General features: G+C 42.8%; 1 protein-coding gene across 1 annotated transcript; it reads right to left on the bottom strand.

Moving 5' to 3' along the window:
* Positions 1–3,914: 3,914 nt before the first annotated feature.
* On the bottom strand, positions 3,915–14,173 carry GNAT2 (G protein subunit alpha transducin 2). The gene is made up of 8 exons (XM_069090435.1): positions 13,824–14,173; positions 12,916–12,958; positions 12,475–12,616; positions 11,097–11,254; positions 7,902–8,030; positions 7,565–7,694; positions 4,541–4,694; positions 3,915–4,280 (listed from the first exon to the last, which is right to left on the bottom strand). The coding sequence occupies exons 1-8, from the start codon at positions 13,939–13,941 to the stop codon at positions 4,090–4,092; spliced, it is 1,065 nt and encodes a 354-aa protein (XP_068946536.1). The 5' UTR covers positions 13,942–14,173; the 3' UTR covers positions 3,915–4,089.
* Positions 14,174–20,256: the final 6,083 nt, after the last annotated feature.

Raw genomic sequence — 20,256 nt, 5'->3', positions numbered from 1 at the left:
AGTGTGATGAATCACAAGAAATAAGAAACAAAAAGAGAACAAATAGTATGCTTCTATCTGCATTCAGACTCCATCGTTCTTTTTCTGTATATGGATAGCATTTTCCATCGTGAGCCTTTTGGAGTTGCCTTAGATTTGCATTGCTGAGAAGAACCAAGTCTAACAGTTAATTATTGCACAGTGTGGCTGTAACTGTACAGTGTTGTCCTGGTTCTGCTCATTTCATTCAGCATCATACGAGTCTTTGCAGGTTTTTCTGAAGTTGGCCTGCTCATCATTTCTTTCTTATAGCACAATAGTGTATATATTTCTTAAATATAGCTCACCACACCTCTTGGGTCACATCATTTCTGTACTTTCAAAGGCTCCTAAACTGGAAAGATTCTCCTCTTTATTACATTGATCTGACAGATAAAATTTAGTTTGTCATTCCAGTGATCTTTAGTTCTCTGGTTCATCCTTTATTGGAGCCAAATACTTGATCACCTTGAGTACTGGAGAGATTTCCATGCTTAATATCACTTCACTCTCTGACCTTTTCAGCCTTTCATAGCTATGGTGTCAGGATCATAGACTAGATCTTGATGAGGCCCTGGAGACCATCAAGTCCAGTCCTCATTTGCATATGAGTAAACCAAGGCAGAGGTTAACTGACTTATCCAGTCATACAGTAAGTAAATCTCTGAGGCAGGATTTGAACTCAGGTCTCCTTGACTCCAAGTCTAGCACTCTAAACACTACTCCAACAAGCTGCCTGAGACCTCTCCTTAGCCCAAGAGTTACCTGTTTCTGATCAATCCAGATAATTAGGTCAAGTCATAGGGCAGGCCAGTGAACTGTTGTATTGTGCCTTCCCCCTGTCCACCCATCATACCACAAGTATCAGGCTAAAATGAAATTCTGCTTGTTTGTAGTTACTCCACTTTTTGCCTTAAGTGGGACAGAGAAGGTTGTGTTATATTTAAATCCAATTCTTGCTTCAATTCATATCACTATTGGCTTAAGAGGACAATAAATTTCTCTCTCCAACCTCCTATTTATTTGTCTGCCCAGAAAATCTTCGGCCCCTCTAACAGGCTGGACTATAAGAATGTAGATTTGGGAATACTGGAGGTTCAAGGTCCAACACCAAAGCAATGCTGTTATCAGCTCTAGCAGGTGAGGAAAATAGAGTAGGAAAGGTAAGGCAAGATCTCTTCCTTACCCCATTAGTACTTTGTCCATCACTTTGAACTGCAGTACGCCCTCAATGTTCTCAGTTGTGTCTGTTCCATCCACGGTAAGGATGACTGATTCGGGGAATTTGGTGGATCTTATGTCAAGAATTTGTTGTCTGTTAACTTAAGATTCTTGATTTTCATCTCCTGCTCTCTTAACTAAAAAACCACAGAGTAGTATTTGTGATATTTTGAGACCCTTGGGTATAAAGATTTAAGCTTCAGTTTTGCTTACATAGAGTTTGTTGTTCTCAAAAGCACTAACCATCTCCATGCTTGGTATTCTAAAGGATAGCCTAGTTATGGTTCTTGCACTTAGGAGGCTGTCATCATGTAATATGATGGTTGGAGCATAGATTGAACTGGAAGGGACCTTAGAGGTCATCCAATTCAATCCCCTCATTTTAGAGATGAGGAAGAAAGTATGAGAAAGGTAAGTGACTTGTCTAGGATCATAAGGTAGTTAATGGTGGAACTAGGGTTTGACCTTGGGTCTTTTTTATTCCAAATTGGGCATATTTTCTACTACCTGAGCCTGATGCCACATCAGTAGTGATATGAAATGTTAAGGATACAATTAAAGAAACCTAAACATTTTAATACTTTAAATTGCATACTCCTTTTTGAGATTTGATCAGGATAGGTCTCAGAACAGCCATGTTAAACAGAGAGAGAGAGAGATGGAGATTAAAGGTCACAGTAATAAAAAACTATGCAAACATTTCATTGAAGTTGGGAAAACTGGGAGTTTTCTTTGGGTGGATTTGGTTTGGAGGTGTGTACAAGTATGGGTGTCTCGCAGGTTGTAAAAAGTAGTCTGAGTATTTTTCTCTTAATTCTGTGCTGATTCTGCTCACAAATGTTTCTTTTTTGGGAAATGGAGAAAGGAAAAGACCATTAAATATATAAAAATTTAACAGCTACAGATATATTCTTCAGAGAATCTTAGGCTCATATGGCTCCATACTATCAATATTGGTAGTAGCAGACAAAAGTGTGAATGTATGTTTCTGGCAAGGGGCAGGTTTTCATTTTAATCAACGCTTTCCTTTATATACTAAATCTTGCCTGCCAAGAACATTCCTCACTGGTATTTGCAATTGCTAAATCTGGATTTTACTTAAACACCTCCTGTCAAGTTATTTCCAAGGTTTCTTCTCCTCTTTTACCTCCCCTCCAGCCCCCCCAAGGAGTTCAAGGGAGCAATTTCTTTGGTCTGACTGGTGATATTATTTGTTTGTAATCAACATTACGTGGGCCCTAGTGCAGAGATTTCTGTTGCCTAAATAAACACTTGCCTTTTTGTTCTCTAGGAACATGCAGTGGTTGAAATGAGAGTTTTTCTTGATTGTTATGTGAAAATCCGGTCTATAAAGCTACAGTTCTTATGTTCTAAGGAGAATAGGAAATGTAGAGCAGGTGACCCCAGGGACTATATCTATTGTTATACAGGATAGAAAAAAGACCCAAGTTTGAGTATCAGCTCTGCCATTTGCTAGCAATGGACAAGTTACTTAGATTCTTTGCCTTGTTTTCTCATTTGTAAAATAAGGAGGATTGAATTTAGATGAACTCTTTAGTTCTAACAAACTATAATTCTCTGATTTAATTTCTGCTGAAACCAAAATTGGCTTCCCTCCACACACTGATGTATTTTACATAGCTGGAAAAATAATTGTCAAGAATTCAAGGCCACTCTATATATGAGACATTCTGAGAGGTAGAGGGCATAGTCTATGGATAGCTTTGATTTTTGTGGTCCTAGACCTCTCGTAGAGGACTTTTGCTTGCTTTGTGGCTCTTTGATGAGTCTCCTTTCATTGTTTTCGCTACAATATTCAACAACCATTATACACCTAAAAAAAGCAACATTATGTAGTGGATAGAGGATCTGGTTCCAAGTCCCATCTCTAACATATTCTGATTCCACAATCCAGATAATAGATAACAAGTTAGTTGTATGTACTGGAAAGAATTTACATACCCAAAGCTTCCCCTCTTACACTGATAAAAGTACATCTGAGCCCACTCTTCCTTGCCCCCTAAAAGTATAGAAAATTTGAAGGTTCTTGGCTGCTGATGCCACCATTCCCACAGCATTTAGAATAAACTTAACTTTTGGACTAGTTGGTGTGCTTGCTTTCGTGTTTTGTTAAAAAAAAAATGGGGCCACAGCTTCACATCTTATGACTTTAAAAAGAAAATCACATAATTTCTTAGTATATGCCTTGAAAACTAATATTTGCAAAACCTGAGGGCCTTGGTCTCCAAAGAATGTAGTACAAGGAAACATGCAGAGAGGTGGGCATTTTGTAAGCTGTTTTGATTGGAGTGTGTGTTTAGAAATTCCTCATCCCACAAAACTGAGTGGTGAATTTTTAAAATGGCACCGTTTGTCCGTGCTCTTTCACTGTGAAAGCATAAGAGACAACTTAGAGGAAGACCCAAAGGTCCGTTAGCTTCTAATAACCCTCACACTCAGTAGATAATGCCAAGATGTTGCCACAGAATGCTGTGGAGGAGGCAATTAGGCATGTTCCACCTCCGATGGAAAATGACTGTGCTGTGCTTGTCCTTGAGTACTGGCTGGTCTATCATTTTTCTTTTTTTAAAAAAACATATTAAAGTTTAGCCTCTAAACTTTTTAAAGCATTTATTAATTTTTAACATTTAAAAACTTTCTTGAATTCCAATTCTGTCCCACCCTCCAAGCCCACCCCCACCCACCGAGGAGACAAGCAATATCATACCCATTATACCTTGGCCTATGATTTCTGGTTACCCAAAAGATCACTTCACGTTATCCAAATTTCCCAAACAATAGTCCAGCCCAGTCTGTTTTTTCCGATGTGTACCTGCTTATGGATGAGAACTAGAAAAGACCACAGTCCTTGAGGTTTTCTTTGATGATGATATCTGTAACCGCATCAAACACAAATTTGACATTCTGTGTGTCTGTTGCACAAGTCATATGACTGTAGATTTCTTTGACGTCTTTTCGCATGTTTAGGTCGAGGAACTGGCTCTTTATATAATTTCCTGCATCCTCATAAGAGTTGTTCCCTGGTTTTCCAGGAAAAAAAAAAAGCAGCAAAGGGATGAATAGGGGCTGGAACATAGGGGTTTACTTTCCTCCTTGGTCACATAATAGTTGGACAGATAATCCCTTCTTCAAAAAGTAGTGATAACATCTAACATCTGCACTTCTTACTGTGCCTGTTGCTTTCATCCAAGTTCTTTGTTGTATAAGAAACCCCCAGAGGCCAGCACTGCACTGCTAGTCAAGGATTCTCAACATCACTGCCACTGCCTTTGACACTTACCATCATACTCGGGAAAGCAAATGCTGAGGTGAACCTTCTTGATCTTCTCCTCAAAGAGATCCTTCTTGTTGAGAAAGAGGACGATGGAGGTAGCAGCAAAGAACTTGTGGTTACAGATGCTGTTGAACAGGTGCAGAGACTCATGCATGCGGTTCTGGGGAAAGGGAAAGTCAGGCAAGAAGAGAGGCTCATTTCCACCTGGTCCCTGGCTCCCCTTAGAGTGGAACAAAGCATGCAGAGAAGCAGCTGAAACTGACATCCCATCTTGAAAGGCTCACAGTCTCAATGGAGAGAAGCCTCAGCAGTGATCTGGGCCGATCTGTAACTGAGCAGGAACTCCTAGCAGCACACCTGGTCATCTCTCTGCCTTTGCTTCAAAAGCCCAGGGTAAGAGGGAACCCAAGGATGACTGCCACTGAAATCAGCCTCTACCCATTTCTCTTCTTGCCTTTGGGACCAAGCAGAATAAATCTAATACCTCAAGATAATCATGGTAACCCTTCAGCTACTTAGGGATATCTATCATGTGTCCCTTCAAAGAGGCAGCATGGTGGCATAGAAAGATTTGGAGTCAGCTGGGTTTTGAATCCTGACTGCTACTTAATATTTTTTGTGACCTTGGACAAATTACTTGTCCTTGCAGTTTCCACATAAAATAACAGAGTTCAGTTAAATAGTCCCAGAGGACCCTCCCAGATCTAAATCTGTAATCTTTTGATCTTGAATTCTCCAAATAGGAGGGGAACAAGGAAATTTTTTATCTCATCTAGATACATATAAACTGAGTTTGCTGAGTTTTAGTTACTATATAATTGTGGATTTACAGAAAAAAACTGGACTTGATTTTAACCAGCTGTTTTGAACAACAAAAAAAAAGTCTCATAAATGAGGGATGGGGGAGGGAGGCGCTCCCTTACTGTGTTTTCAATAGCTGCATCCCTTATCTCCTACAGGGATTATTATTGGGGAAAGAAAGTACCAATGCTGTTGCTTCAGCTGCAGGGAGGAGGTCAGATCTGCAGTCAACAGTGGTTTTACAGGTTGCTGAGTGGTTAAGGAATTTCTCTCCCTGGGAACCCAGCTCAGCTTGATGGTTGGGGTGGAGAAAAGATGCTGATAAACATTATTGTGTTACTATTTCTGCTTTCCCTCCTTCCTCTGCATTGTTTAGAGCAGGGGTTGTGGGCACAGCTGTGGGCTTACAGATCCCAAGCCCATCCCTAAGTAAGGTTCTTGAGTGTTATTGGGTCAACAAGTATTTATTAAGAGCTTGCTATGTGCCAGGCACTGTGCTTAGATGACAATGTAACATTAAATGTGACATTAAACCCAGATATGGGTGGGGTTGAGACTTGGCTCCAGTTAATGGGTGCCTTGCTGGGGCCTTGGATATTTGTTACAGATTCTAGTCAAATTCTCCCAAACCAGCCAATAGCAGAAGAACATTTTGGAGGCCTCGGATGCTGCAGCAATGGGGGAGGCAGTGGGTAGTCCAGAAGGAACCCTTTCCCTCTCTATGCTAGAACAAAGAATACACATTCCCATGGAAGTGTTTGGATGTTTATCTCTGGAGGATGGGACTCCATGGTATAGTTCAGATCTTTCAGGGTAGAGGGCACTGTAGACTTCACCCATCTCAGCTCAGCACCAGCGCCAAAATCCTCTTCCTTGTACAAATTTATTTAAATAATATACAATTCAATTAAACAAGCAGTAAATTGCCTGCCATGGGCCAGGCACTGCACTAGGCCGTAAAGATAGAAAGACAAGTCCCTGACTTCTCCCCGTTAAGTACACAAGTATGATAAGATAATCTGAGGGAGTGAATGCACCAAAAAGAGGAAGGGATGGGGTATTAAAGACAAGGCTTCTGAGAGGCAGAGATGAGGTGGGAGATGGAACCCTTTCCCTTCTGGTTCTAAATAGAATGATCTTGTGATCCCTGTTCCATGCATATACACACTGTTACCTCAGCCTGTTACAAACCTACTTGTATCCAAGGCTATGACAGTTGTGCTTCCGTGTGCCATGGGTACACATAGTGGGCTAAGCTGGATCTGCACTTATCTACTGCAGACAGAAGATGTCTAACACTGCTTCAAACCCCGCTGGGAATCTTGGACTAGAATTGATAAATTCTTAAAATAAGGATGCTGTTTCATTGATGACTGATGTAGGTGGAAGCCACATAGGACAAAGAGAAGGGATGGGTTCGGGAGATGGCTCTCCTGTTTCTGGAGCATAAACTTAGGGGAAATCAATGCTTCTCGGTGTTTGAAATTACTCTAGTGCAAGAACTTGGCTTGACCCTGACACCTTCTTCCATTCCTGTTGAGCAGAAGTCCAAAAGTTCAATAGGAGTTAGCCCTGAGAAGTCGCTTCACCATTTTGTTTGCTATCCAGGGAGCATTTAATTAAATCCAACAGTTATTGAGAACCTGTGTGCTAGGTACTGAGACTACAAAGAGAAGAAGCAAAGTGCTTATATCCTATTAGCTCCTTTAGCTCTGGTCACCCCTGGGCAGTACTATTGGACTTCAGGTGGGACTGTACAACCTCTCCTAGTAAGGTCGAACAAAGATGCAAGCTTTACTTCCTTTTTTCTGGTTATCATTTTTATCTTATCTTCTCTACCTTATTCCTCCATCCTCCTCCACTCCCTCGCCTGCCCCACACACAAAGGCAGAAAGGAAAGGTTCTGCTAGTGACTTGGTGATGTTCTCAGTCTTCAAATGCTCTGACTGAGATTATAGCCTTTATATTCCTGTGGTACAAAGTGAGCTAAAAAAGAGAAATGGCTAGGCTTCTCAAATTCTAAAGCCCAGGGGCCCCATACAAGAGCCTAAGTAGCAGGAGCAGGGTATCTGTCTGGTTTTGTGGGTGTGCAGAAGACTAATTCTGAAAATGAACACTGGCTGAAATCACACAAGTTGGGAAATGATAGAATGAAAGCTTAAAGCAAAAGTCACCACGGAGTTAGTTTTACTGGCTGTCCTAGAGCTTCTTGACACAAATCCTACTTACCACTTCATCATCTTCTACCAGTACCATATCATAGGCACTTAAGGCTCCACAGAAAATGATGCAGGTAACACCTTCAAAACAGTGGATCCATTTCTTGCGCTCTGACCTCTGCCCTCCCACGTCAAACATCCTGGGGGAAGAAGCCACTCATCTCACAGATGCTGCTTACCTGTGACCTGAAAGCCCGTGTGCTCATCATGGAGATACAGCCACCCCTAGAGAAGAGCATGGCAGCCCTGGGCCACATCAAGGCCTAGGGCCACCAGAGAGGGCAGTGGACCTGCCCGTGGATGAATCCACTATATGTGCCTAAGAGGGTAGGGAAACATACACCCACCTGAAGTTTAGGTCTTTGACTGAGAACTTGGTCTCAATGATACCTGTAGTTTTGACCCGAGACCGTAGAACATCCTGCTCATTGGGAAGGTAGTCAGGGGCTGTTATTCGATCCAGCTGATTGAGATAGCTAGACAAGAGATCATATATAATTGGTGCCATTGTTACCCAATGGTCAAGAAGAGTTTCTTGCATTTCTAGAGTTATTTCCAAAATATTTTCATTTTTCATTTCAGCCCCACCATCTCTGTGCAGTAAAGCAGACCTAATTTCCAGTTTTACCAGTCCCTCTTCCAAGGCCCTGAGAGGTGGTGACTTGTCCAAGCTCACAGAATTAACAGAAGGAGAAGCATGGTACTATAGGAAAAAAAAAATTGGAAGACCTGGGTTCTGATTCTGTGATTCTAGACAAATCATTGCTTAAACTCCCCGAGCCTCAGTTTTGTCTACAAAAGGAGAAGGTTGCTCTAGACATCCCTAAGTGCCTTCCAGTCCTACTTCCTGTAATATAGTCTCTCTTCCACAAACCTTGTACTGTAGAGCCCCTGAAAGACATCTTTATTATGCAACCACAATTTTGTTCCCCTGCCCTCACAGCCACTACTTATATGGTATTGTGGAGAGCCCTGAATACCAGATTAAGGAGTTCTTCTGAAATTCTTTTCCATGCTACTCCCTCCACCCAAGCAGGAGGAGGTTAAGGACTAAACTGAGGGGCAGGATTGCGTTAGCTGTTGGCTGGTGGCCATTGGCCTCACAAAGTCCGGTTTGACCTCATTTCCCTACAGTTGGCTAGGCTTGGAGCTTTTCTTCCTTCCATGATTTTCTGAGCATTTTATTTTGTTTTATTTTTTAAGCAATCGGGGTTAAGTAACTTGCTCAAGGTTACACGGCCAGTTATTTCTGGGTGTGGTGCTGAGTATCTGAGCCCGGATTTGATCCAGGTCATCCTGACACTGGAGCCAGTGCTCTTACTCGCTGAGCCACCTGGCCGCCCCTAAGCAATTGGGGTTAAGTAACTTGCTCAAGGTTACACGGCCAGGTGTTTCTGGGTGGGTGCTAAGTGTCTGAGCCTGGGATTTGATCTCCAGGTCTTCTCAACACTGGAGCCAGTGCTCTTACTCACTGTGCTACCTGGCCACCCCTTCTGAGCATTTTAAATCAATAGGACAAAGGACTAAGAGGCAGCACTGAGAAGGGAGTTCAATTCAACAAACATTTATTAAGTATTTATTGTGTATAAGACATTGTACTTGGCACTGAAGATACAAAATAAGACTCAAACTTTGCCCTCAAGGAGCTTATGCTCTAAAAGGGGAGAAAGTACATATATACTTCCTGGCCATCTCCAAACCATGCCTTCTCTAAGTCATCATCTTTACCTCCTCTGTGGAACCTTGGATTTCAACTCTGGAACCACCTCAGCTGGGCTCTGATTGGTGAGCTTTTGCCTTATTTTGCCTGGATTCAGACCTCTACAGCCCACTCCCTTTCAGTTGCTGTTTATGAGTTATGCCCATTAGAATGTAAGCTCTCTGAAGGCAGGGACCGTCTTGTATTTTTATCCCAACACCACACAGTGCTTGGCTTGTGTTGCTCAGTTTTTCAGTCGTGTCCAACTCTGATCTGGAAAATGAGCAGGAGAAGGAAATGGCAAACTACTCCAACATTTTGCCGAGAAAATCCCTAACAGGGTCACAGAGTCAAACATGACTGAACAGCAGGAACTCCTGACTCTTGGGAACCAATACCAAATTGGTATGTAGCACCAGTTGGTGCTATGTGGCAAACTGTATTGAACAGGCCATTGTGAGGCCATTCTCCATTACATGCTTCCCAAGGGTATGTATGGCAGAAGAACACGCATCTAGATTTAGAGTTGGAAGGGGCCTCAGAAGCCATCTAGTACAATCCCTCCATTTTATAAGTGAAGACACTGAAGCCAGGGAACTCCAATACCTTGTCCAACATCACACAGGTAGTAAACAACAGAGTCCCCCTGTCTTCCAAGCCCACTCTGCTTCCCTAACATGTAGAACCTGGGAGAATAGAGAGAAGGTGGCATGAGCCAGAGGGAAGTATATGTTGGTACAGAGGACAGAGTGTTAGCACTAGATTTGGAAGATTTAGGGTCGTCTGTCTCTGTAGAGTAAGGAGGGTTGAATTCACTGACTTTAAAGACTCCTTCCAGCTCTAAATGTATGACCCTATGACCTTAGCTTTGGGTTTCTGTTCTCACTCCTATCCTGATGTGCCATTACAGAATTATTGAATCACAATATTTAATGTTTTGTTTTGTTGTTTTTTTGCTTTTTGGAGGGCAGTTGGGGTTAAGTGACTTGCCCAAGGCCACACGGCTAGTTTTTGTGTTGTGTCTAAGGCCAGATTTGAACTTAGGTCCTTCTGACTCTAGGGCCAGTGCTCTATTCACTGAGCCACCTAGCCGCCCCTCACAATATTTAAAGTTGAAAGGAATCTTAACAGCACTGTAGTCTAACCCATACTTGAAAGGAGTCCCCACCATAACATCCCAGACAAGTTGACATCTAGCCTCCACTTACAGACTCCCACGGAGAGGGACCCTCCTACCTGCCAAGGCCATCCATTCCAAGTTGGGCAACTCTGATTTTTCCTGGCCCAAATTCACTTCTCAGTAACTTCTACTCCCTGTGGCCTAGTCAAACAGGGCATGTCTAATCCTTCCACATGACAGTGCTTCAGATATTTGAAAAACGTGATTATATGTACCCCAAATCTTCTCCAGGCTCTAGCCATCTCTCCAATTCCTTGACCAATCCTTATGTGATATGAGTACAAGTCCCTTCACTGTCCTGTTTGCTCTCTTCTGGACACTAGGGACTTTTTAAATCATAGCACACAGAACTAAACAAAATAGTTCAAATGAGGCCTGACCAAGGCAGAATACAAAGGGTCTGTCGCCTCCTTATTCCTGAAAGCTATGCCCCTCAATTCAATCCTAGAGCCTTTTAGCTTTTTTTGACCATAACATTATAATGGGCTCATAGAAATATTATATTTAGACTACATCTTTTTTTTTAGCCATACTTGTGAAGTTGGCTTGTTTTTTTAAGCCAAAATAAGACTAAATCCATATTGAATTAGTGATGCAAGGGGCAAGTCCTGCAATCAGCATCTCCCAGGGTAAGTTCTGACCTTCTGGCATCAGGAGACTTACTAAGAGGCAGAGTCGTTGAGCTGGTACTCTGCAGCACGTTCAAAGCAGGCCTGCACACCTCCATCTTTCCACAGTCTTTTAATGATTGCTGCCAGTTCAGGAGGCATGGTTCCTTCCTCCATAGAATCAGCCATGTTGTTAAGCTGTCGTCCATCATCCTACCAGTGAGAAAATCAGGGAAAGTTCCTCATTAAGGAAGAGCTTCTGGAAGGGTGGTGCTGCTGACTTTAAAGTTTTCCCAACCCTTGAGATGGAAATAATTCTTCCAGGTCAAGGGTTTATGGTGGCAATACCAATTTAGTTTCTGTTTAAGTTCTAGCTGGGGCTTGTATTCAGAATGCTATCTCAGTGATGTTTCTTAAATGACCTCTCTCAATCCAGAAAGGTGGCAACAGATTCTGCAAAGCTATATGTCTGATGGCTGGTAGAAACTTCCTGCCCACTCCCTCCTTGGTGAGTCTAGAGATGGTGGTCAAGAGAGGGAAAAGTGGAATCCTTGTGATAGCCAGGATCTAAAGGCTTCATTCCTTCAAGAAGGGCCAAGGGTGCAAGAGGCATCACCTCCTGCCCTATAACTTCTCATCCTACCTAAACTCAAAAGAATTTCTGTTCTGGAGCCCTGGATTTAGCACCTGTTGGGTTCCTGGTCAAGAAATCTTTAGAAGCATTTCTGAGATAGGCTCTTGAATACATAATGATTATAATCGACAGATGTGTATTATCTAGAGCATAAAGGACTGACAAGATATTTCATAACCACTTCTGGGTTTGTGAAGAGTCATTTGGGAGGGGACTGACTGCCCATTCTTCTCTGTGACCAAATAAGAGATATTGGGCTTAGATTGCAGGAGAAGGGAGTGTGGTGTAATGGGTGGGTGGGGAAACACAAAGAAAAACAAAGCAGTGGCCTGTGAGTCATGAGATGTAGGTTCCAGTTTGTGCTTTGCCATTGTATGGCTTTAAGCAAGTCTGTTCATCTCACTGGGCCTCTATTTCTTCATCTGTAAAATAAGACATTTGGGCCTAAGTCTCCTTCTAGTTCTTGTTCTGTGGATTTCAGAAAGATACAAAGAAAATGGTTGCTTTTTTTGGTTTTTGATTTCTTCACTCAAGATAATAGGATGAAGGGACTCAGAGGCCGATTCAACTCTTTGATGAAGCAGATGAGGAAACTGAGGCCTAGGGAGGATCCCTGGCTTGCCCAAGGACACACAGGTAGTAGGGAGTATTTGAATCCAGGTCCTCTGACTCCAAAGCCAGCTTCCCTCACATTTGGGTGACTTCATCCTGAGGTTTCCTTGTGAGTGATCCTCAACCTCACCACCCACCCCTTTCTCATCAGTGAGACTCATGCCTGGCACCCTGGATGGACACATACCACATGGGATGACTCAGCATAGTCAATGCCCAGGGTGGACATGGCACGGATGATGGCCAGAATGGACTGCAGCACATTGCCATAGATAATGGTTTTGAACTCCAAACACTCCTCTGGTGTGTAGCCATCCTGGTGTATGATTCTAGAAGAGAGAGCAAAGACATGATCCTCAGGGGGGCCTGGAGAGTCAGAGAGTTCCTAATTCACTGTACTTGTTGGTATTCCATGTGGGGTAAGAGGGAGAGAGGGATTCCTTAATGCCAAATGACTAGAAACCCATACCGGGTGCCCTCTCCACCCAGATGGGGCCAAATGGGGTTAACCAATATGGGTCTGGAAGAATGGGACAGAATATCACTCTGCTGCATCCTAGATGTCTTGGGCCCTTCTCCCCACCCTCCCCCTGCCCCTTACTTCTCCCAAGTCTAGGATCCTACTTACTTCATCTGTTTGACGATAGTACTCTTTCCTGATTCCCCAGCGCCTGAAAGGAAAGAACACTTTGCCTTGAACCCTACCCTGTAAATTCTTCAGTTCATAGAGAGGAATCTGTATGAAATTTGTGTCTCCCCCTTCAAAAAGTAAACTCATGCTATTCTTGCGTTCAGACTCTGAGGAGAAGGAAGGAACTTGTTCTCCCAGATGCCTGCCTCCTTCCCCCTCTTTGTGCTTAACTCCTACAGACCTAGATTGGTAGGATGGGTCTGGAGAATTTCCTACTGCATTCCTACTGTGTTCCCTGCACTTCCTTTCTCTGTGCTCCTTTTCTGACTCAGAGGGTTGACTCTAGATCAGGGTTCCCCTTTTCATCCCCACATCTCTATAGGCACGATTCTTTACTGAGCTCTCTCCAGCTCCTTTCCTTAACCTGGCCTCTGTGATGCAGACGCAGAAGCAGCCTCCATCTTCCTCCTCCACTTGCTTCCAGTTCTCCTTTCTTCACCCCATTGTTCCTCCTCTTTATCACCCCCTCTTTCCCCTAAGCAGCTTATTCTGAACTGACTGAAAGCTGCTTGGGCTTAAGAAAAGATCATTTAGTGGCCTGAACATCTCCGGTCCACCAGCTGGGTGAGGGGTGATGTCTGCAGTCTCCTGAGCCAATTAACCCTGAGGTTCCGGCAGCTTATCTGAGCTTTCCACTTGGATTCAACATATTTTACTTTGACTCAGCCTCCTGTGCCCCCATCCCCATCCTTATCTAAGCTACTCCAGGTGTAATTGTGGTCAGACAGGACTACTTATGAATTTATCAGGCAGGGAGTGTCCCCCTGCCCCTGAGGTGAAGGCTATCTTTAGCCTACTCCAAAGTCCTTCCCTGATTCCCTCCCTTCCAACCCCTGGTCCCTCACCCAACAATAATAGCTTGACAGTCTTTGCCTCCTTGTCCGCATCCTCCTGAAGCTTCTTCTCTAGCTCCCGGGACCTCTTGGCCAGTTCTTTGTCCTCAGCACTGGCTCCGCTCCCCATCTTGATCTTCTTTCCTCAGCCACCAGCTTGCTCTCCAACAGTGTTCTCCTTTGGGGCTTCCTCAAGTGGGTTGGGAAAGAGGAGAAGTAAGAAGCAGACAGAAGGACAGTTCTCACCCCTCTCCAGAAAGCTGGAGGTAGGGCTGGGTCTAGGCGAGACAGTAGAATACAGGCTTTCTCCACTGGGAGTTTTTTCTCTGTTTCCCTCCTAGGAGCCTCTTTTCTTATCCCAGGGATTGGAAGCTTTATGTCCACCCATGTGATAGGGAAAGCCAATTAAAGGGCTTGAGGTGACAAATGGCAAAGACTAGAAGGCTGGGCGTGGGAGGGGGCAGAGGGGAGGGAAATGTGGAATATGGAAGATTTGGGGGTCTTTTCTTGGTCTGGACTTTTAGTTATATCAGTGTGGGGAGCACCCTGTATTTAAACTCCCTCTACCAGTGCTAATCAATAACTCTTCTTTGACTTAAAGTATTAGAAAAATACCCGAGACCACTCAGTTGTGTCTTGCCCATGAATATCTTTAAGTAGGACTCAAACCCAGATCTTCCCTCCTGGAAGAGTCAGAAAAGGTCCTGTAAAGGAAGCAACACTTGAGCTGAGCCTTGACGGGAACTAGGACTTCCAAGAGGGAGAGGTGAGGAAGGGAGAGCATTCCAGGGATGGGGAAAAACTTCTGCTAAGGCATAGGAAGCAGGAGATGGGACATGGTGGGAACAAAAAGTAGGCCAACTGGGCTAGACTATAGTGTCCATGATAGGGAGTAATAGGAAACCAGCCTGAAAAGCCAGATTGCAAAGGGCAATGGTCCTGAAGCTACTGAGATTTGTTGAGCAGGGGAGTGCCGTGGTCAAACCTAGGTTTTAGGAATTTCCATTTGGGAGCCTGGTTTTTAAGGATAGTTTACATCTGTGCATCCCTTTCTCTCCTTCTTCCTCCTCCTACCCCCAAATGTTTTTTTTTTCCCAAAGCTCTTTTATATGTTCCAGCTCCTAACATGACTTTATGAATTAAGTGAGGTAAGGCATTGTTGCCTTCATTTTACAATGAGGAAACTGAGGCTTGGAGAAGTAGTCATTGGCATATGATCCCATAGTAAGTAGCAAAGTTGGGATGGCTGGGACCTAGGTGACCTGACTTCTAGTGGTCTTACAGCTCATAATGCCTATATTTAGTAGGTGAGGGAAGAACAAAAGTGCTGAGGGATTCACTGGAACTGAATGCTGGGGGCAGACATGGGGGCAGACAGCCCCATTTCCCAATGACTTAGAGAAGGATTCCTGGTAGCTGGGGCCTCTCACGAGCTTTTTAAATGTTCTAATGATGCAATTCAGTCAGTCCCACAAGTTCCTGGCATATAGGAGGTGCTTAATAAATGTATGTTGACTGACTGACAAGTCAGCCCAGTGGATTGAGGGCAAGGGCCTGTATTAGACAGATCAGGGAGATACAAGAAAATAAGGAGACAGTTTCTATGTTCTGGGACTAAGGGGGGAGATGTAATAAACACACAGGAAACAGGCATATTATTAACAAGTATATTGGTGTATACCAGAGAGTGAGATTCATCACTATAACTTCTTGGAGGAAGCCTTATCAGTCTGGGGAGGAGCAGGTAATGTATAGGAAATGGAGTGGGTGGGAGGGTTTCAGGAGGGAGGAATTACTTGTGTACATAAAAACTTAGAGGTGGGAGGGAGTAGAGGCAGAGTTGGGCAAGCTGAGGCAAGGAGATATACTAGGCACTGGGTGAGGCCTGGAAAATTACTCCCAGCCAATTATCTTTCTCAGCAGTTACACAGATGCTCTCCTGGTTAGATTCAGCATCTGCAGAGAAGAGTCTAGTTGACAAAGGAAGCCCTTTTGATAGTGAGAGGGGAGGAAAAGGAGAGGTTGCTTTTCCATAGGATCAAATATTTAAAACTCTTGGAATTGACCCCAGAGATCATCTAATCTACTTGTCACATGAGGAAACAGGCTTGTAGTGGTTGAGTTCACCCAGTAAATAACTGCACTGGATTCAAAACCAGGTTTCCTGTACTCCAAATCCAATCCTCCAGAAGAGGCTTATCTTGCTGGAAGACCCAAGAAAGTGATTACAGTAGTAGACCCAGAGGGTAAAGGATGGTGATTATAGCAGATGTTGGAGGCTTAGAGTAAGTATTCAGGTCCTCATGTGAAGTCTGACCAAGTCAAGTCAATGAACATTTATTTATTAAAAGGCATTTGCTGAGCATTGAAAATACAAAGGAAGGCAGAAACAATCCCTACCCTCAAAGAGCTCACATTCTAAGAGAGACCACATGCAAACAACTATGTATGCACAAGATAGAAACAGGATAAATTGAAGGAAGCATTGAAGAAGACCAGGAAAATCTTCCTGCAGAAGGAAGGTTATGAGTCTGGGTAATGGGAAAGATGGTGGTACCCTTGCCCTTGATAATAATTGGGAGTTTTAAAGGAGAGATAGACTTTTGCTTTTTTTTTCTTTTTTTTGGTTTGTTTTTTTTTTGTGGGGGGGGGAACTAAAGGGGGGGGGGGTGTGGGTTAGAAAAAGATAATGAGTTCTGTTTTGAACATGATAAGTTTAAGACTTCTCTAGGTCATCTTTTTTTAGTTTGAAATGCAAAAGAGAAAGGTTAGGACCAGACAAATGGATCTTAGAATCATCTGCATAGAGATGGGAGATAATGAGATAACCAAGTAAGATAGAATAAAGGGAGAAGAAAGATCTGCATAGAGCCTTGGGGGATACCCATGGTTAGTGTGTATGATCTAGATGAAGATTCACCAAAAGAGACTGAGAAGAAGCAGTCAGAAAGGTAGGAGAACCAGGTGAGAGCAGTGTCATGGAAACCTAGAGAGTGTCAAGGATAGGAAAGTGATGGACTGTGTCCAAGGGTGCAGAGAGGTCAAGAAGGATGAGGACTGAAAAAAGGCCATTAAGCAATTGTGAGATCGCTGGTAACTTTGGAGAGAGCAGTTTTAGTTGAATGATAAGGTGAGAAGCCAGACTACAGGGAGTTTAGAAGAATAGAGTGAAAGGAAATAGAGATGCTAATTGTAGATGGCTTTTCCAAGGAGTTTACCCATGAAAGGGAAAAGAGAGGTAGAGGATGATGGCTACTGGGGATCACTAGATTAAGGAAAGAGACAAACTGATAAACTCATTTATCAATTTCTACACACATTGAGAGAATGATAACTAACATGTTTAAGGTTTTGTAAAATGCTTCACAAATACTTAAGGTTTATAAGGCACTTTACATATATTATCTCATTTCATCTTCACAACAAGCCTATGAAGTAAGTGCTGTTATTATTTTCTTTTTTTCATATAGGGAGACTGTGAGTCTGGGAGAGGTCAAATGATTTGCCCAGTGTCTGAGGCAGAATTTTTTTCAGAATTTATTGATTTGTTTTTAGTTTTCAACATTCATTTCCAACAAGATTTTGAGTTCCAAATTTTCTCCCCATCTCTCCCATACTCCCACCTCAAGATGGCAAGCTTATTGATTACTCCTTCTCCTAGTCTGCCCTCTCATATATTCCTCCTAACCCTGCCCTTCCCCCCTTCCATCTAACTTTCTTGCAGGGCAAAATGGATTTCTATACTCCATTGCCTGTATATCTTATTTCCCAGTTACATGTGACAACAATTTTTTAACATTTGTTTTTAAATTTTTGAGTTATAGATTCTCTTTCTTCTTCCCTCCTTACCCACCCCCACTGGGAAGACAAGCAATTCAATACAGGTTATACATGTGTAGTTATGCAAAACATTTCCATAGTAGTCATGTTGTGAAAGACTAACTATATTTCCCTCCATCTTATTCGACTCCCCATTTATTCTATTTTCTCCTTTGACCCTGTCCCTTTTCAAAAATGTTTGCTTCTGTCTACTCCTTCCCCTAATCTGCCCTCCCTTCTATTATCCCCCACTCTTATCCCCTTCCCCCCTACTTCCCTGTAGGGTAATATACTCAATTGAGTGTGTATGTTATTCCCTCCTTAAGTCAAATCCAATGAGAGTAATGTTGACTCATTCCCTTTTACCTCCCTGCTCTTCTCCTCCACTGTAATAGCTTTCTCTTGCCTCTTTTATGTGTGATAATTTACCCTATTCTATCTCTCCCTTTCTCCTCCTCCCAATATATTCCTTTCTCACCTCTTAATTTTATTTTTTAGATATCATCCCTTCCTATTCAACTCACCCTGTACCCTCTGTCTATGTATACATGTACACACATATACATATACATATATATATACATATACACATATACCCACATATATATATATACACATATATATTCCCTTCAAGTATTCTCATGCTGAGAAAAGTCTCATGAGTTACAAATATCGTCTTTTCATGTAGGAATATAAACCTGAGGTAGAATTTAGTCCTAGGTCTACCCTAAGGCCAAATCCAGAGCCTGATTGACTATACCATCTAGTTATGTCATCTCAAGATGTATGCTATGACTGAATGTGTGTATGTGTGTGTGTGTGTGTGTGTGTGTAAGTGTAAGTGTAAGGAGGAGAGGATGGCTGATGCTAGAGAGACTTGGAAGCAATGGAGGTATATTACTTAGATGTGATATCATTTTGGCTGGATAGAAAAGGAGGAGGATTATATGGGTGGTAGGTACATTGGAGGTGAGAAGCAGGAAAAGCTTAACCAACACAGCATTTCTTTACACTGGGTTCAATCAAGGAAGGTTTCCCTGAGTAGAGTGGAGGAAATAGACTATCATGAAGTTTGAGGGTGTAGGTGGTATCTGAGAGGTCTCAGACCCTAATCAAGAATGTTCTTTGCTTCTCCTCCCTCATCTAAACCAAGATCCTTCTTGTTTAAAGTAGGTTAGGCCCTCATGGCAATATTACATTTGATTGGCAGATTATTTTAGGGATAGAGACTGCACTCTATAATTTCATAGGTATCAGGAGTTTTCAGATAACAAAACTCTCTCTGCCAATGAAGATCAGCACCTTATCTGCAAACTACAGTCTCAGAGAAAGTTCTTGAGGCTTGGAGAGGTTAAGTGACTTACTGAGAATCACATAGCCAGTCTGTGTCAAAGGGAAGACTTGATCCGAGGTTCTTTTGGTGGCTGGCTCTCTCTCACTGCATCACCCCTGCCTCCCATTATTATTTTAATTAGATCAAAATGCCAACTTACCAACTCTTTGACATCAAGGTGTCTCTTGTTATTCATATATCAAGATCATACAGGATTCCCTGGAAGCTGAAAAAACATTTTATTTTTATTTTTACTTTCATTTTTTATTTTTTACTGATAATAACATCAGGGGAGGCATAAAGCAAGCTGTCTGCTTGAATTGTAATGGAGGGAATCCAGCCCAGAGTCCACGTTGAGGAGGGATTCCCTGTGGATGGTGAAGTGCTTCAGAGGTTCCTGCTCATGGATGAAATGTGTTTATTTGATCAAGCTTAAATACCCTGGGAGAAATCTGTAACTATCCAGAGGATTTTGGCCTGTCCATCTGCCCAGAAAAGACCAAGCAGATGAAGAATGCTTATTGTCGCAATTTCAACAGGCAATTGGAATTCTACTCTATAGAATTCAAACACTAGCTTGTATGGACAATGAGCTGAGCCCAGAGTTGAAAAGGGGGAGGAGAGAGTTGGCTTTACTTTCAGGGAATTGCAAAGTTTCCCATGAAAGTAAAGGCCCATCTTTACAAGTCTAATAATTTACCAGTGTTGCTATGTGGCAGTGAGACTTGGAACACCACCTGCCTCCAAGGAATTAAGATGAGTTTCACACAAAGAGCTTCAGAGAGCTATGTGATGGATCAATCAGTCAATGAACATTTATTAAGAACCTACTATGTGCCAGGCACTGTGCTGAGAACTGGAGATACAAAGGCAAAAAGACAGTCCCTGCTTCCAAGGAGCTAACAGTCTAATTCAGGAGATGATATGAAAACAGCTATGTACAAACAAGTAAGACACAGGATAAATTGGAGATAATCAGCAGAGGATCAGGAGAAACTTCCTGTAGGAGGTGGGATTTTAACTGGGACTTGAAGGAAACCAGGGAAGTCAGGAGGTGAGATGAGGAAGAAGAGAATTCCAGGTGTGGGGCACAGCCGGTGAAGATGCTGACAGTTACCGTGTTTTCCCGATAATAAGGCACTGTCTTATTATTTTTTTGGAAAGAAAAACACCAGAGGGCTTATTTTCAGAGGAGGGCTTATGTTGTCCTGCCTCAGCTCTCCTCCGCGGCACTGCTCTCAATGGTGCCAGCAAGCAAATCACTGGGGAAGAACAGGATGACACACTCACTGC

This window comes from Petaurus breviceps, unplaced genomic scaffold (genome assembly GCF_028583685.1).
Source record: "Petaurus breviceps papuanus isolate PSGF00001 unplaced genomic scaffold, PetGlider_PUasm1.0 186, whole genome shotgun sequence".
Taxonomy (NCBI): domain Eukaryota; kingdom Metazoa; phylum Chordata; class Mammalia; order Diprotodontia; family Petauridae; genus Petaurus; species Petaurus breviceps.
This window is presented reverse-complemented; position numbering and strand designations above follow the sequence as displayed.

Excerpts from the sequence above, each read along its gene's own strand:
- GNAT2 (XM_069090435.1), bottom strand. The coding sequence starts at position 13,941 with ATGGGGAGCGGAGCCAGTGCTGAGGACAAAGAACTGGCCAAGAGGTCC. Across the intron at positions 12,959-13,823 it reads TGTCAAGCTATTATTGTTGG|GCGCTGGGGAATCAGGAAAG; the intron begins GTGAGGGACCAG and ends CTTTCCTTTCAG. Across the intron at positions 12,617-12,915 it reads ACTATCGTCAAACAGATGAA|AATCATACACCAGGATGGCT; the intron begins GTAAGTAGGATC and ends TCTCTCTTCTAG.